The sequence below is a fragment of the Paramisgurnus dabryanus genome, chromosome 23 (assembly GCF_030506205.2).
Source record: "Paramisgurnus dabryanus chromosome 23, PD_genome_1.1, whole genome shotgun sequence".
Classification (NCBI taxonomy): Eukaryota; Metazoa; Chordata; class Actinopteri; order Cypriniformes; family Cobitidae; genus Paramisgurnus; species Paramisgurnus dabryanus.
The window spans coordinates 26,156,985-26,172,901 of record NC_133359.1 but is presented as its reverse complement, the minus strand read 5'-3'; the positions used below and the strand labels follow the sequence as shown (position 1 = coordinate 26,172,901).

The 15,917-nt window shown below is 38.2% G+C and overlaps 2 protein-coding genes across 3 annotated transcripts; one reads left to right on the top strand and one right to left on the bottom strand.

Moving 5' to 3' along the window:
- Positions 1 to 63: 63 nt before the first annotated feature.
- On the bottom strand, positions 64 to 3,786 carry faap24 (FA core complex associated protein 24). Of its 2 annotated transcripts, none has more exons than XM_065291234.2 (4): positions 3,497 to 3,786; positions 3,159 to 3,214; positions 2,844 to 2,999; positions 64 to 720 (listed from the first exon to the last, which is right to left on the bottom strand). In XM_065291234.2, the coding sequence occupies exons 1-4, from the start codon at positions 3,612 to 3,614 to the stop codon at positions 478 to 480; spliced, it is 573 nt and encodes a 190-aa protein (XP_065147306.1). In that variant the 5' UTR covers positions 3,615 to 3,786; the 3' UTR covers positions 64 to 477. The 2 variants fall into 2 exon arrangements, with proteins under 2 accessions (XP_065147306.1, XP_065147305.1); XM_065291233.2 differs by having other exon boundaries at positions 66 to 720; positions 3,159 to 3,298; positions 3,497 to 3,784.
- A 74-nt stretch (positions 3,787 to 3,860) lies between these two features.
- bmb (brambleberry) lies at positions 3,861 to 15,812 on the top strand. Its single transcript, XM_065291231.2, has 13 exons — positions 3,861 to 3,969; positions 4,671 to 4,918; positions 5,134 to 5,262; positions 5,354 to 5,539; positions 7,813 to 8,035; positions 12,088 to 12,204; positions 13,528 to 13,707; positions 13,787 to 13,993; positions 14,066 to 14,225; positions 14,430 to 14,473; positions 14,568 to 14,686; positions 14,898 to 14,998; positions 15,081 to 15,812. The coding sequence occupies exons 2-13, from the start codon at positions 4,685 to 4,687 to the stop codon at positions 15,208 to 15,210; spliced, it is 1,830 nt and encodes a 609-aa protein (XP_065147303.1). The 5' UTR covers positions 3,861 to 3,969; positions 4,671 to 4,684; the 3' UTR covers positions 15,211 to 15,812.
- Positions 15,813 to 15,917: the final 105 nt, after the last annotated feature.

Here is a 15,917-nt window from a genome sequence, read left to right as displayed (position 1 = left end):
AGAGAAAAAAAATGACAATGCATCACTGCAAATACAGTAATAACATCTTTAATGTTGCACTAATTCATAGCTTAATTTACAGGAAAATAAATAGGCTTCATTTCATGCAAAGTATAATGACATGTTTCTTTAATTCGACTTGAGGACACAAAGTTAAATCCAATGTTTCCAAATTAAAATACATTTTTATTTAACCTGTGCCACTACCATCCTGTACAAAGAAGACAACCAACAAGTAACATAAATACAATATATTTACATATGGAGACATACACATTCTCTATATGTCCCTGTGTATCAAGTCGTCAGTGCCGTCTTTTGTTGACTGTTGACCTCAGTGCTAAACACTACTGTCCATATGATGGTAAGGTTACATATCGACAAATGAGAAGATAAGATATATTCATTCAATATTAACAAAATAAAATTTGACAAGCTATGGGTAAAATAATGTGGCAGATTGGAGAATATCAGAGTTTATGTGAACTGGGTATGGAAGAATGCTGTAATGTTTTGGGCTGTACTCTGGCCCACTATAGGCTCAAGCTCATCCACTGAAGCACCGCTGAGCTCATAAATACTGGGGAACGTCTGAAGAAGTAACATAGCCTTCACCTTTCCAACCCCAGGAATCTGTTGGACTAGATTCAACACTACCGGTTCCAGCAGTCTAGACACACTTTTCCTGCGAAATGGGTTCTCCTTGTTCTCTCCAAGAACCTGTGGAGAAAGAATGTGACAGGATCACTTAAGCCCAGAGTATAGTGTTTTTTTTACGTGTACTCGCAGATTTTGTATGAAAAATATTCAAATTTCAAACTGTTAAAACTAGCTTTCGGTAACAACTTCATCTTGGACTCACGCGATTTATGAGAGAGTGAATCGAGTGAGTCCAAAGGCGCTTTTCCATTGCATAGTATCCCATGGTTTGATTTGGGTCAGGTCGGGTCAGCTCACCTCACTTTGGCTTGGTTAGCTTTTCCATCGAGTTTAATAACACTTCAGAGTAGGAGGGATTATAGGCGTGTCATTATATTTGCGCTGCCCACTGCTGTGACATCATACAAGTGAGAGCGTCGTTGTACATTCCCAAACATTTATTTATTTATTAGTGCGCCACAAAATTAAAATTGACCACCACAAATAGATGTTTCCACATCGCGTTTATTCACTACTGTACCCCTGTTTCACATGACAGTTTCTGTACAAACAACGGTGCCGTCAGTCGACGCGCTACGCTGAGTCTCATTTAAGTTGGATTTAAGCATATATGCGGATGTGCACGTTGCAAATGTGCCGCCACTAACTGCAAGTCTACATAAAAACGTTATGGTGTTTCTGGTTCTCTGTCTAAAAGGGAGTTTAGGAACTTACAGCAAAGCACAAATGACAACAGGTTTACTCGAGACAGTGCAAGCTAGCATGACGGTAGAGCTAATCTTCACATTATAGCGATGACACTGGTAGTGATGATTCTCTAAGACAGTGGTTTTCAATCTTGTCCTAGGGGACCCACTGTCCTGCACGTTTTGCATGTCTCCCTTATCTAACACACCTGATTCAGATCATGAGCTCATTAAGGGACAGATCCATGAACAGAACTGGGTGTGTCAGTTAAGGGAGACATACAAAATATGCAGAGCTGTGGGTCCCCTAGGACAAGATTGAAAACCACTGCTCTAAGACCAATCAGTGATCTACAGTGTTTTGGTATCAGCTCGTGTCGCTTGGAACCCCGACTGAGGTGGTACTAAACAAAAAGTATTGGGTACTACGTTCTGCATGCAGTGGAAAAGCCCCCAAAAGTAAGCTGACTCAACCCGTCCCAAACCAACCGTGGGGTACTATGCAATGGAAAAGCACCACAAGATGTTGTTACCAGAAATTAGTTTAAAAATAGTTTAAAATATGGATATTTTCCTTACAAAATCAAACCCATTACCTGTAGAGGATCTTTCTGTAGCCATGTGGATTACATCTGAAAAGGATGAATGCACCTTTTTGGGGTTTAAGTCAGAAGTTGTTCCCTGATCCCTGTTTTCTACCATTATAAAGCTTGGAAGAGCAAGAACATTTACTTAAATACTCCAAATGTGTTCGGTTGATTTGGCTGAAGCATCGTTTTAAGAAAGAAAAGTTATGGCACAGTTGATTTCAGGTTAAACTGTTGTTAAATATGTTTTAAAGTGTAATCTTAACACAAGATTTTAGAGATATCAGTCTTTCACCATTTAAAGGCGGGGTGCATGATCTCTGAATGCCAATGTTGACATTTTAAAGGGACACAAGGCAGCATTTTTATGTTAATAAATCATCTTCGTAAGTCGGTATATGGTTAAATGACTCATTACATGACGAATGAAGACTCTCTCGCCCGCCCCTACTGTCTGTAGGAAGAATACCCCACTTGCAAGTTCGCTGTATCCGACCCGGTGTCCTTCAGTCTCGTATAGTCTTAGATATAGAACGCATTTACTCCCAGACACTAGGGGGAGCTAGTAGAGAAATAATACTCAGACTTGCCTTGTGTGCCTTTAAATCACCTAAACAAACACACCCCTACCCCAATAGAATCTGGACCTTCTTTTGATAGACCCAGCCCACACATATGTAACCCAGGCAATGATGTCAGTTAGTAGACACGCCTATTACTGCTGATTGGCTACAAGTGTGTTTTGGTACTCAGCCCGACTCCCTTTTCTAAAGTGTTTTTCAAAAATCATGCACCCTGCATTGAGTAGATAGGATCTTAGTCTTGCATGACTAAAATAACTGCCTGGAGGCATAGCAAACATGGCCACCTAGTGGTGGTACTTTCCTAAAGGGACTGTGTATCCACTCACCAGTTGCCCTATGAGCTGAGCCGCTTCAACAGGACTGGACACAGGTAATAAAGTCAGACCCAACTCAAAAACAACAAACTTCTGCAGTCCGCTGAAATACTGCTCACTCAGATGAGTCTTTTCCACGATCACAATACCCTGCAGACCACTGTTTGCCTAAAATGATACAAAACAACATCATGTGAGTGAGGCTTTTTCACAAAGTTGTGTTGATGATGTGCATCGTTTTGGGTCTAAACAAGGTGCCAAATTCAAGGCAATATGAAAACAAATGCAAGGAAATTAACACCAAATCAGATCTTATGGGACACTTACATTTCTAAAGCGGGCAATCTTCCTCCTGTGGCCACTTCCGGCAACCAGATCGCTCTCTGTCACATACAGGACACATGTTTTATTACTGAGACAGAAGTCCACAACACCAAGCTCCTCTTCAAAGATTGTCTTCACACTCCCTTGCAAAAAAGTCAAAGAAACATTAGGATCCACATTAAATTAGTTCTGTGAGCCATACAGTTACAGAATAGTCTAGGATTTGATAGTGGGTATTAGTTTATTTTAATTTTACAATCGTGTGCTTTGTTTGTCGTTCATACTATCGTAACTTCCCACCAGTAAACTACTATAAAGGTTTAAACAATAAAAATATTAACCTTTTAAAGACTGCACGAGTGTTGAGCCCCTCCACTTCTCATTAACGATAACATGTCCGTACGGAGGCGCGGCATTGAGCAGTTTCGCGGGAACGGGTTTCGAGTCACAAACAGCCATAATAACATTCAAACAGTTAAACTACACCCTCGTCTTCCGAACAGCGTGTATGTTTGGAAGTCCAGTTGTTTGTACACCAGCGCGAAACTCCCGCTCCAGAAAGTGTGGCAGCTCCATTGAATCGTGCAGCTGTATCTTGAGGAAAACTGGTCAAATCCCGCGCGCGTGAAGTTTGACCAGCAAGTATCGCGATGTTTGTTCTGCACGCCGCTGACGCTGATTGGCTGCTGTGAGTCCATTTAAACAGTTGAATGGTAACAAAAACGTTTAGTTTGATAGATAGACGCTGAGATAGATAGCAGTGATCTTTCCTGGGGTTTTGTCATTTACTCCGGTCTCTGTGGTGCATATTAAGGTAAGTGTAAAAATATGCTCGTTTTATTTCATTCAAAAGGAATGTTGAATTAACTCTGTATTATATTATTTATCCATATTACATTTTAAAATATGACGGGAAATGTAAACAAGGTTTTTACAAGGTGCTTAAGTGATGCGGTGAGCATTGTGCAAAGGGCTAAAATCTGACAGTTTTGTGTTTTTTGGCTCACTGTCAAACAGCTGTGTGGGGATCTAAGTCCGGGCATGTTTTAGTCCTAGTAAAAAAAGCAGTGTGTATATATTGAGTGTGATGGGCAATGATGAGATAAGAGTTTCTGTTCATATTTTGTGTCTATGCATGTGTGTATGTTATCTTTTTGTATACATAGAAGAATACACAATATAAAAAGAATTGTTAGCCAGTTATAAGGAGACGTTTATGTAAATCTTTACCATAAATTGCATTGGAAGCAGTGATTGTTTCAAATGGTAATGCATAACAATTTTTATGCCATGCATATCAACTATTACCGTATTTATTAAGTGTTTGTGTGAACAACGCCATGTGTTAGTTTGTTTGTACATTATAGTTGTAGAAATGGTATAGACTCATATAGGATTTTTGCACAGTATAAGTTTACCATTAGTATATTTAAATATATCTGTGATAAATGAATGGTTGTTTACAACAAAAACACATTTGATAGACTCCTCTGTTTTTATGTCCTCTGTTTTCAGGGTCATAGCTGAGAATGGGGCTTTGGTTGCTCTTTATTTGGATGTCAAGTATGCAGTACAGTCAGGTTGATGCTTTCTTTGACTGGCTGAATAAGCCACAACCAGCTCCTGCCCCTCCAAAAGAACCGCTCGCCCCCATCTTGCCACATGGGGATGCTCCAGCCTTTGAAATGAATGTCGCTGATGAGAAGTTTTTGGCTGAAGCTAAGCAGATGGAGCTGAGTCCTTTAGACAGCTGCCACTTCCGGGTAAAAACAACAACTTTATGCATTACTGCTGTCACCTTACTAACATGTCTGTCTGTAGTTTATATTTAATGATTTCACAGCAAAAACACATTTAAACTGCATTTTTCACTCTTTGTGTACTCATGACCGCGTCATTGTTCGCATCATAATGTTAAGGACCATATATATGTATATAGTGATGCCTAATGTGTACTTTGTGTTGTAATAAAAAATAGGTTGTCGCTCAGCTAAAAGCTACCTGCAATGGCCTATCAGAAGAGCAGCTGGCCAAACTGGGTGTGGCTTTGTTTAACTGTCAATCAGAGGTGGAGGGTCGTATGACTTACCCATGCACTGAAGAAATGGTATGTGACCAAAACGGCAAGAACTTTTCAGCATGAGCATTGATAACATGTCAACAGAATGAAGAGTATATAAACATTGTCTCTTCTTCAGACTATTAAAGAGTGTACAGCAGAGATGGACTCGGACACGTGGAACGCATATCACATTGTCAGTAATCGAGCACGCTCCGTGTGTTACGCCACACGCCAGCAGCATTTCCGCAGACGGGCAGAGATTACAGTCAATGCGCTGATCTCTACTGCAACCAGTCAACTGGACGCCATGAAAGATCTAAAGGTGGGTTTATTCACGCCACGGCATACTCTGTTTAATCACATGTGAAAGCTAATGTAACCATGATGGCCAGTGAATGGTGCTGGTTCCTTGCATTGCCAGTTCTGGAGTACTTTGACGACATATGCGCCCCACTATGACACACCCTTTATGGCATTGTTCCTTTGTTTTTTTCATGCAGGACTTGTTATGGGACTGATCCCAGCAATGTCCGCAGCTTGCATTCACACAGACGGAACTTTGGCAATTGTATGGCAATATTCTGGGATCAGTGTGTTGTGTGAAAGAGGTTACTGTTGTTTGATTCTTATATCTGTGGGAAAGCAGGCCGGTACGGAGTAATGTTCTTTCGACTGTGCACACAAGAATCAGTTGTAAAACCTAAAAAAAAAAACATTTCAGTGATAAACTGTTAATGATTGGATTATGGTGGTTTTGACATAAATTAATCCCTGTGGGGGAAAAGCCAAAATTTTATCCTTTGTTAATCTTGCAAAATTATTGTTATAAAATATGTATCAGGGCTCTACACTAACTTTTTGCACTGGTTGCACTGGTGCACCTAATTTAGCCTTTTTTACTTGGGTGCACCAGCACAAAAGTAAGGTGCACCCATATTTTGGACCATCGCATTTATATTTCACCCAAAAATGAAAATTCTGTCATAATTTACTTATGTTGTTACAAACCTGTATACATGTCTTTGTTCTGGTGAACATAACTGAAGATATTTTAAGGGATGTTTGTAACCAAACCATTTAGGGATGCACCGATACCGACACTGGTATCGGGTATCGGCCTCGATACCACATTTTCTAAAGTACTCGTTAAAAGTCCCCCGATACCTGGAATCGATACCACGGTTTGAGAAATGTCTATGTTTGAGCGGCGTGTAAGGGGTTAATGCCTCGTGTTGTCCAAAGAGGCAGAGTTTACAACAAACTGGAAAACTAGTCCTTTGTTTTTTTGTTAAATTATATGACTAGAGCTGTTACCTGTTAATTCAAATCATGTTTTTTATAAAGTACTCTGTATCGGTATCTGCAGGTACTGAAATGCAAGTACTCGTACTCCAAAAAAGTGGTATCGGTGCATCCCTAATTAACCATTCATAAGCCCCATTAACTTCCATAGTATTATTTTACCTACTATGGAAGTGAATGGGGCTCCTGCTGGGTTTGGTTATAAACATTCCTCAAAATATCTTGCGTCTTGTTCATCAGAACAAAGAAATTTATATGGATTTGTAACAAAATGAGGAAAAGTTAATGATGACAGAATTTTCATTTTTGGGTCAACTATCCCCTTAACTCTGCAGTTTAGCACCTATGGTGGTTTAATATACAGAATATAAACATGTAGGCTATTTTATAATTTTTCTCTTTCTTGGCGCCTACGTAAATTCACACCGGTGATGCCATATGCGTGATGAGCTTGCATCTTGCATTACCTCAAATTACCCTAAATTATGATCATACAGATAAAAGTAAAACGACATTCAAATTTCACTAAAAGACGTAATCATCATGTTCTATTTATTTTAATGCTACTTGCGCATTAAAACTAAATTATTTATAAATGAGCCAACAAGGGAAATCAAGGAATTAACTTCTCTCTCTATTTAGAACCGCCAGTCTGGAAGGGCGGTAATGGCGATACAGCAAACGCCGAAAAGTTATAGGATTAGATTTGAAAGTAAGATTGTGATGAAAACAGCGGTCCTGGCTCTTTTTTTCTATAAATTGTGCGCACGCAACATCATTGCTGTTCGGGTTTACGTTCAAATGATTTTTCTTAAGAATTATGCTCTGGCTTTGACTCGGTTGTAAGAGGCTCATTACATAAAGCCGTCTTCGGACCAGGGCTGATGTGACGGGTGGTTGATGTCAGAATATTGGTTATGATCTTGGACGGATCAGGCCTTAACTTAAACATTCTTATCGAAAAATGTGTCAATCGTTCTTTTCCTCTTCACTTATCATCCGCGGCTACATATACCCTCTTTATCGGACGGACCAAGGCTACTCCTTTCTCTGTCTGACTGGAGCGCACACGCATTTTTAAATGTACACACGCGAACATCTGGACCATGGCTTTTTCCCTCGAATGCCTGGTCGCACCGGTGCAACCTGAGATTTTTTTAAGTCGCACCATTGAGAAAATAGTTCACAGGTTTAAGCCCTGTTTATACACATTAACATAAGAGCAAGGAAATGTTTACAAAAGCTTCCCTTCTGTTAACTTTTTCTGGCTTTATTTCATTTGCTGACATGAAGGAGGGACAGAAGGAACTGAGAGAGATGACGGCTGCATCGCTGGATAAACTTCTGGAGGGTCACAGCACCTTACAGCTCCAGCAGGGTTTGCTGAAGGAAGGTCAGGATCAGCTAGACTCTTCAATTTCTGATAATCTCCAGCGACTGTCACAGGAGAAAGCTCTCATCACCACCGGACAACAGCTGGTGGCACAGCTCATTCAGGGCATCGCACAGAGAATGGGTCAGTTCACAACGTTAACAAAATACTACAGTGATGGGGTATAACATGAGGGGTAAAACCATAGTATGCTTAAAAAATGTCATACTGCCCTGATGCATGGAAGTGACTGGCTTTTTTAAGGCTCTGAAAGCCAGTGTTGATATTTGAAATCACCTAAACAAATACACCCCTACCCCAATAGAATCTGGACCTTGTTTTGATAGACCCGCCTCACACACATGCAACCCAGGCAACGATGTCTGTTAGTAGACACGCATCTTACTGCTGATTGGCTACAAGTGTGTTTTGGTAGTCGGCCCGACTCAAAAATCATGCACCAAGCTTTTAAGAATAAGGCTACGTTCACACTGCATGTGAAAGTGGCCCAAATCCAACTTTTTTGTCCAAATGTGATGCATATCTGGTTTTTTTATACTGCTCAAATATTTTTTTTTTTAAATTAGACCCAGGCTACTTTCATATGCGGTCTTAAATCAGATGTATTGCAATGTGACTTCAGTCTGAAGGGCCATGCCGCATTTCATCCAACTTTTATGTCATTGAAATTTGATGGGCATCACAATTCTATGCTGGAGGAGGTGGGATGATGACTTCACAGCTTTTTCTGCGCATGCGGGTCACTTCAGGCCCGTATATGGTTCACACATGATACTGACGCATTTAAATGAAAAAGTAAAAAGAAACCTGCAGTGCGAACTAAGCTGTGTGTAGGAATTTATAAAACTGTGCGTAGGATCCTTACTAAAAGTCTACGTACGCACAAAAGCCAAAAATGGCATCTGCCAAAAAATATTACGACTTCGGGAACATTGTTTGTTTTATTTCTAAATCACAGATCCTCTGCAAGTGTGCGTACATGAATCATCCTCAGATACCACCCTGCAAGCAAATTTTCCAATTATGCCCAGCTGCACTACTTCCTGAACTTCAGCCTGCTCCTTGTTTCCTGTCTTCCATTATTGGACAAACTGATTAATCCAGGTGTGCCTGACCTCAGTAGTCACAACAACAATAATCAGACACACCTGGATTAATCAGTTTGTCCAATAATGGCAGACAGGAAACAAGGAGCTGGCTGAAGTTCAGGAAGTAGTGCAGCTGGGCATAAAGCCTATTAAAACCTTTGCGTGTGAATTGGTGTACGCATGTTTCTTTCCAGCCCCATTTTGTGCGTACCCACGGTCTATAAATGAGACCCCAGAGGGGTATTGCACAAAAGCAAGATAAGGGATTAAGCTGGGATTTTCCAGTTATCCCGGCTGAATTTAGACCTGACTCGGTTGCATGAAGGAAGGCTTAATTAATCTAGATGAAGTTACTATGGAGATTTACTCTTTGCAGCTAGCCTGCTCCAGAGCAGGCTAACAACCAGGCTAAAATTAATCCTAGTGATTAATTCAATTCAAAGAACTTTATTAATCCCAGGGGGACATTGCTTTCATGTTACAATTATAGAAATGAAAAAAAAAGAAAAGAAATAAAAACATAATTATATGCCCATCAATGATTAAAAAATTAATAGATAAGAAATAAAAAATAATAATAAACTATAACCATATAAAAAAGGGTAAATACTTCAATAGTGAATTGTCCCAGCACTTACAAAGAGGAATTATACAGCCTAATGGCCACAGGTATAAAGGACCTTCTAAAATGCTTAGTAAGCAGTGATCAGTCTCTGACTAAATGTACTTCACTGGTTGGCCAGCACCCTGTGTAGTGCGTGAAAGGGATTGTTTAGAATTGAATTAAGTTTTGACAGTATTACAGAGTCCAGCTCCATACCAAGTACATAGCCAGCCCCTCTAATTAATTTGTCCAGTTTATTTCTGTCTGCCACCTTCATACTAATTCCCCAACAGACCACTGCATAAAAAATGATGCTAAACACCACAGACTCATAAAACATCCACAGCATGGTATAGCAGACTATACCATTTCTGATTAATCAGCTAGTTCCTCTTTCAATCCTACTAGATATTAATGTGTTTTAGTCACTTCATGGTCCTGCATTAAAATACTAGATATACTGTAATTTATCTAAGTATGCGTACTGTTATTTTAGTTATTATGAAGACTGCTGTCAGGGGTTTGATGAATTCATTTATTAATGCAGATGTTGATATAAGAAATGGCGGATGAAGTTGAAAGGCGCTTTCAATTAAGGACATATGTAGACTAGTATTAAGGCATGAGAAATATCTGACTGAGAGGTACAGATTCTCAGGTGATCTAAGAAATGTCAGTCTAGCACTGAAATCACTTCTACAAGACTGCAAGTAACAGGAACAGATAGTGTTACATTAGGGCAGTAACCGTAAAACAGGCATTATTTTGTGTTACAGCTTTCCCTATTGTCAATGGATGCAGTGGATTGCACCCCTGTGCCAGATATATGACTTTTTTAATGTTAAAATTAGTAAAGACGATACAATATGTCAGCAGATACTACCTTATGTGTAGATTTATTTCTGCAATCAAGTCTCCAGCATGCAAAATGTTCTTAATCTTGATTTTCTGAAAGTGATGGATGGTCCAAATTATTATGCACATGCTATTTTTGTTTGTTTTTTAAAATAAAGTCCGTAAATTTACAAATTGTATTTTAATCTCAATAGTTATATGACAGTGTGCATGTTATTCTATTTAAATACATAATTTGACATATTTAAAATGTCAAAAGATACTTTAATACTTAAAAAATATGCAAATTATGCTTTTCCAAATTATTATGCAAAATGCACTTTATCAAAATGTAGTGTGTTAAAATAATCCACAAAACAGATATCTGTCAAATGTGCTGCATGGACACATAATGACAAAAAAAAACATTAAATAATTTATTTAACACAAGTTACATAATAATATATGAGCATATTTTTGACAAGACTTTAACTCTCCCATTTATTAAACTTGTAAGTCTATAGTTTCTGTCTTTATTTCGCTTGAAGATGCTAGTATTGCATCCCAGAGTTGATGTTTGAATATGAATTATAGTTCTGTCCACCTCACAGATCATTCATATAATGATGCTTCATAGACTCCTGAGACATAGGTCAGAGGATATTTATACTGTACCTTAATTTTTTTCTTATTTCATGCCCATATTTAAATAGTCAGTGTTGCTTTTTTTGCAGCATGCTATAGTGTATTGTCCTGCATGAAAGTAAATAAATTTCAGAAGACATGATTCCTTTTTCCCATCTTTTAGGTACCGTACAGTACATATCTTCCAGATGTCATTTTGGCCCCCTCAAGGGACTTACCATCTTACTTCCCAATATTCCAGTCCAAACCAGCCTTGTTTGAACATGATGGCTATTCACCAACAATCCAGAATATACTATTTAGTGTATTATGGCATGTCAATGAAAAAATTGTTTGAAAACTTCATGAAGATCACAGTAAATTTAGTAATTTTGGAAGCTTTAGTTTGGGGGTGGGGTTGAAATCCATTTTTATGCACTGAAGGATCCCATATTGAGGGCTTCTTGGTATTACAGAGGAACCAGCATGTTTGCTTCTTAGGAGGTGGCATTTTTATTGTTGCCTTTTCCTAATATTTTGCTTTAAAAAATTCTTCATTTGGTCAAATCCTGTACATAAATCTTAAAATAATTCAATGATTTTGGTTTAGTTCCACCAAATATAAATTGTTATAGGAAATAAATAGCTTTCTTAAGATAATGCACACTTTTTTTGCATCAAATACTGTAGATACACATATTAGTAGTTAAGTGTTTGCAGTTTCATGATGAATTTTTATGAGTTTTATCCATTTTTGCATCAGTGATTCTGTGATCGATCCTGTGGTCTGTTTAAGAATTCCGTGAACGTGCACTTATCCTAGCTAGCTAAACCTGGCTTGACATAGCTGCCCGTTCTCATCCTGGCTTACCAATCGTGCAACAGGCTAAGCCAGGATGGGCTGATTAAACTAGGTCAAGCTGGGCCTTTTCTGTTATCCTGGCTTACTTAATTCTACTTTTGTGCAATACCCCCCTGGTGTTTGTGTTTTTACTTTATCCGTTTCATCTGTTGAATGTTTAAAGAGAATGTAAGCAGTCAGCTGAAGGATCAGGCATCAGATGTGGATGAAGGACATCAGGCTATTCTGAACGATCTGGCTGTGGTACGAGGAAATGCTCAGGACATCTTTCAAAAAATGGGTGAATACTTCTCCATAATAAAATACTTATTGAAGAGCTTTGCTATTGCTGTTTCTTAGAAGTTATAAACTTTTTCTTTACTTGTTCCACGGCCATTATTATTATTATTATTATTATTATTATTATTATTATTATTATTATTATTATTATTATTATTATTCAGTATATCATACAAAGAATGATCTAAAATTATAAGCCGTTCTTGTTGCTTAATGGTTATGGTTTTATATTGTTTACAGTGGGTATTATTTGTGACTAGTATGTTTGGTTTAGAACACCGTCATTATGGTGTTATGGGGCTTAGGCTAGAAATTAGAGACTTGATTGACTTCTACTGCCACTAACAACAAATCTCTGCACCTGCCATAGGACAAACAGCATTAAAGGTGCCATAGAATAAAAAAATTGTCTTTGTAATGACAAAGCGTGAGCCTCAAACGTGTTTGTTTTGTCATTTTTTTTTTATGTAAACCTTGTGCATGCAAAAGACTGCTGGAAACAAAACAACTGTGACGTTACAGTCGAGATGTACGCCCCAACATTAAATTACACGTTAATGTGATGACTTCAGTTTTTTTTACGCTGCTAACAATATCTATATAGCCTACTGTCTACAAACATTAATAATATTGAAATTACTATACATCACTTAAAAGGTCTACAGGTTTAGCATCAGTGTATGGTCTCTGTTTTGAGATGCAGATGCTCTAGCATTGTAAATGTAGTATTTTGTGACAGAAGCCCAGATGACAACATGCAAAATATAAACAGGATTTCTTACCTTTGTGTTGATATAACGATCGCGAATCGAATCCAGTCTGTTTCAGATGTGTGAATAACTCATGCAAACCGTCTAATAGAATACATCAAATGACCTTTTTTGTTAACAAATGCGTATAATCCATGAAATATAGATATATAGTCTGTTGTTTACATCAGATTTTGCATGAACGTCTTGTAATAGAATATAATATACAATCTGAGGATCATTTATGTCGTAACACTGTATATGAGATTACACTTTAGGTTCTGGTAAACACATAAACCCACGTTCAAACTTTGTTTTTAAAAGTAGCCAGGAGTATAATACATAATATCCAAACAGCGCTGTCAAAAATCGTGACGTCATTTGAATCGCTCGTTCCTAAAATGAGTTCATGGAAAATATTGATAGACGGAACGTGTAGCCAATTCGATAATCTTTGTGTGGTGTTTTTTATTTCCTGGTGTGAAAACTGCATTTTATATGCTAACATAAGGATAAATAATAATTAGAATGAACCTGTATGCCTGTAAAAAAATAAATAAACACGATTGTTTCAGAGCTCAATCTGAACGGCTTGCTGCAGCATCAGAACGTCACGTCACGGTTTTACTCTGAGCTCTTACACAAACTGGAACGCATGAATGGAACTCTGGGATACATGCTGATGTATCTGGACAACATGCAGAACCGTCTGGAGGACCGACTGCACATCATACAAGGCTATCTTGGATGGGCAGGTACTTGTCGTATTCATCATAAGAACATTTGTGTTATATATTTTTTTATATATATAATATAATAATTCTGTCCTTCTAGGTCTGAGTCTGCGTGCTTTGTGGACGTGTGTGCTGCATGCTGGGTATTTCTTGCTGTCTGCGGTCCTGCTGTCATTCCTACAGTGTGCTACATTCTCCCGCATCTCTCTGCTCTTCACCGTGCCCATCAATGCAATCGCAGAGGTTAACCAGCAGTCGTCCCTGGATCTCATCTCACTCACTTTGCTGCTGTTCACACTTTCACTGGGTAATGGATCTCTCTGTGTATAAATGGTTGGTGTTTTATTTGTGTAAGTGCTCATGTTCTTCTGTGTTTCAGGCCGTTGGGTTTTGTTGCAGCTGATGTGGTCTCTGTCTAAAATGAAGGGTCATCGCAGCCCTCCTCCTCCTCTACCTATAGCACCCGCTACAGAGAAGACCCCTGACAGAGGTTACAAATCAAACACACCCTGCCCACGCCCATCTTCTACTCCTGTCCAGTAAGTAAATATTTCTGGGGGTTTGTTTCTGTAATTAATTCAGCTATATATTCAAGTTATTTAGCGTGCGTCTAGCTATGGGCCGCGGCCCGCGTCTAGTTAGAATTTTTTTAAGCAAACTGCTCCTTTAGTTTTATAACTGTCCTTTCAAGCCTATTTAATTTAATTGTTTGTTGTATCATATGTTTTGTTTCTTTGTTATAGAAATGATCTGGACTGTGATTTGGAGGTGGAGAGCTTCATGATGGGTATTTTTATTGGTTTTACTTTGACTCAGTTTAATGTATTCAAAAATTGTAACTCTGATTGGATAAATGTTGTAAATATTTGTTTCTTGTGTAGCTGATCCATGTATGTTGGGCCCACCCCAGCCTTGCGGCCCACCAAACTTTAGACATCACCCTCTTGGGACACCCAGCCATTCAACCCCCAGACTCAAGAATCGCCACAGTTTTGGAGGAGTAAGTAGAAAAACTGCTTATAATAATGATCAAACTTTGATTTTCTGCTTGTGCAACAGGTGGTTTTCTTAGTAGTCATTAATGCATTAAAAAAAAATCTCTTTTGGGCATAAAGATACAAAACTATTTAATGGTGATGCTTTTTTTGCACAATATGCATCAGGTTGTCCGTAGTTGTGCAATTTGAGATTGTGTATTATTGTATTTGCAGGTAGTGCTGGAGACTGTTCCTCAGAGGAATTTGGTAGGTGTGTTGGATATTATGAACCAATCCCAGCGCTCCAGCTCCAACCATTCACTTGCCAGCAACAGGTGAGTTTTATCAGTGTAACTCTACATTCTTGAAAATTGTGACTGATTAAAGTATTTAATATATTTTTTTTGTTCTTTCAAGTTCATTTTCCGGCCGTCCTCTGTGCAATGGTACCACTCGTCTAGGTCAGCCGTGTAAGAAGAAAGCTGCGGTTGGTCAGGACTTCTGTAGGATACATGAAGGTGGCCACACGTCCTACAGTCGACTCTGAATGAATTTGTCTTTTGTCAAGTGATTGGCTGTAACTGTAAATGCACTTTCGTTCTTTTTAACTATTTAATCGTGGTGATCTTGTTTATGAGGTTCATGTTTATTGCAGTGCTATTTATAAATGTTTTATAATTTATCATAAATAAAATGTAGACTAAGTGATTAAGACACTAATATAAATGTATGTCTCTCCAAATAATTTTTCCAACTTTAAGCATACTTTAATTTGCATTGTCTTGCATGCATGTGAGCTTTTTAGAGAAAATTATTTATCAAGCAGGCAAACACAAATTAATTCACGTCAAGCAGTTTTAATAGTCCAAATGGTTTATTTTTGTGAGCTTATATTATATATTAAGCTTGGTGTGTGTTTTTCACAATGTTTATTTTGTATACTGTGTATATATAACCATGTAGGGTTATACTTTCTGCTGCAAATAAAACCAAAGTTTTCAGAGTTGCAAACTTTTTTTTTGTGCATTTCAAGCAGATCTGGAAGCATGTAGACACACAACAAACAGTGTGCAGAATGCAAAACAAAAAATATGAACCTTAACTAATGCATTGTTACACTGCTGTTTGACCAGAATAATTATAGCTATTGTAAAATCAAATGTTGGATCAACAGGATCTATTCTGCTGTTTAAAAAAAATATCAAAGAATCACTCTCTGGCTCTCCGTGAGGAAATAATTGTATTATTATAATT

Bases quoted from the DNA above. Each gene is read 5' to 3' on its own strand.
- bmb (XM_065291231.2), top strand. From the start codon at position 4,685: ATGGGGCTTTGGTTGCTCTTTATTTGGATGTCAAGTATGCAGTACAGT. The intron at 14,226-14,429 runs GTAAGTAAATAT...TCTTTGTTATAG, and splicing joins CCATCTTCTACTCCTGTCCA to AAATGATCTGGACTGTGATT. The intron at 14,999-15,080 runs GTGAGTTTTATC...TGTTCTTTCAAG, and splicing joins CATTCACTTGCCAGCAACAG to TTCATTTTCCGGCCGTCCTC.
- faap24 (XM_065291233.2), bottom strand. From the start codon at position 3,614: ATGGCTGTTTGTGACTCGAAACCCGTTCCCGCGAAACTGCTCAATGCC. The intron at 3,299-3,496 runs GTTAATATTTTT...CTTTTTTGCAAG, and splicing joins ACTCGTGCAGTCTTTAAAAG to GGAGTGTGAAGACAATCTTT. The intron at 3,000-3,158 runs GTAAGTGTCCCA...GTATCATTTTAG, and splicing joins AGATTGCCCGCTTTAGAAAT to GCAAACAGTGGTCTGCAGGG.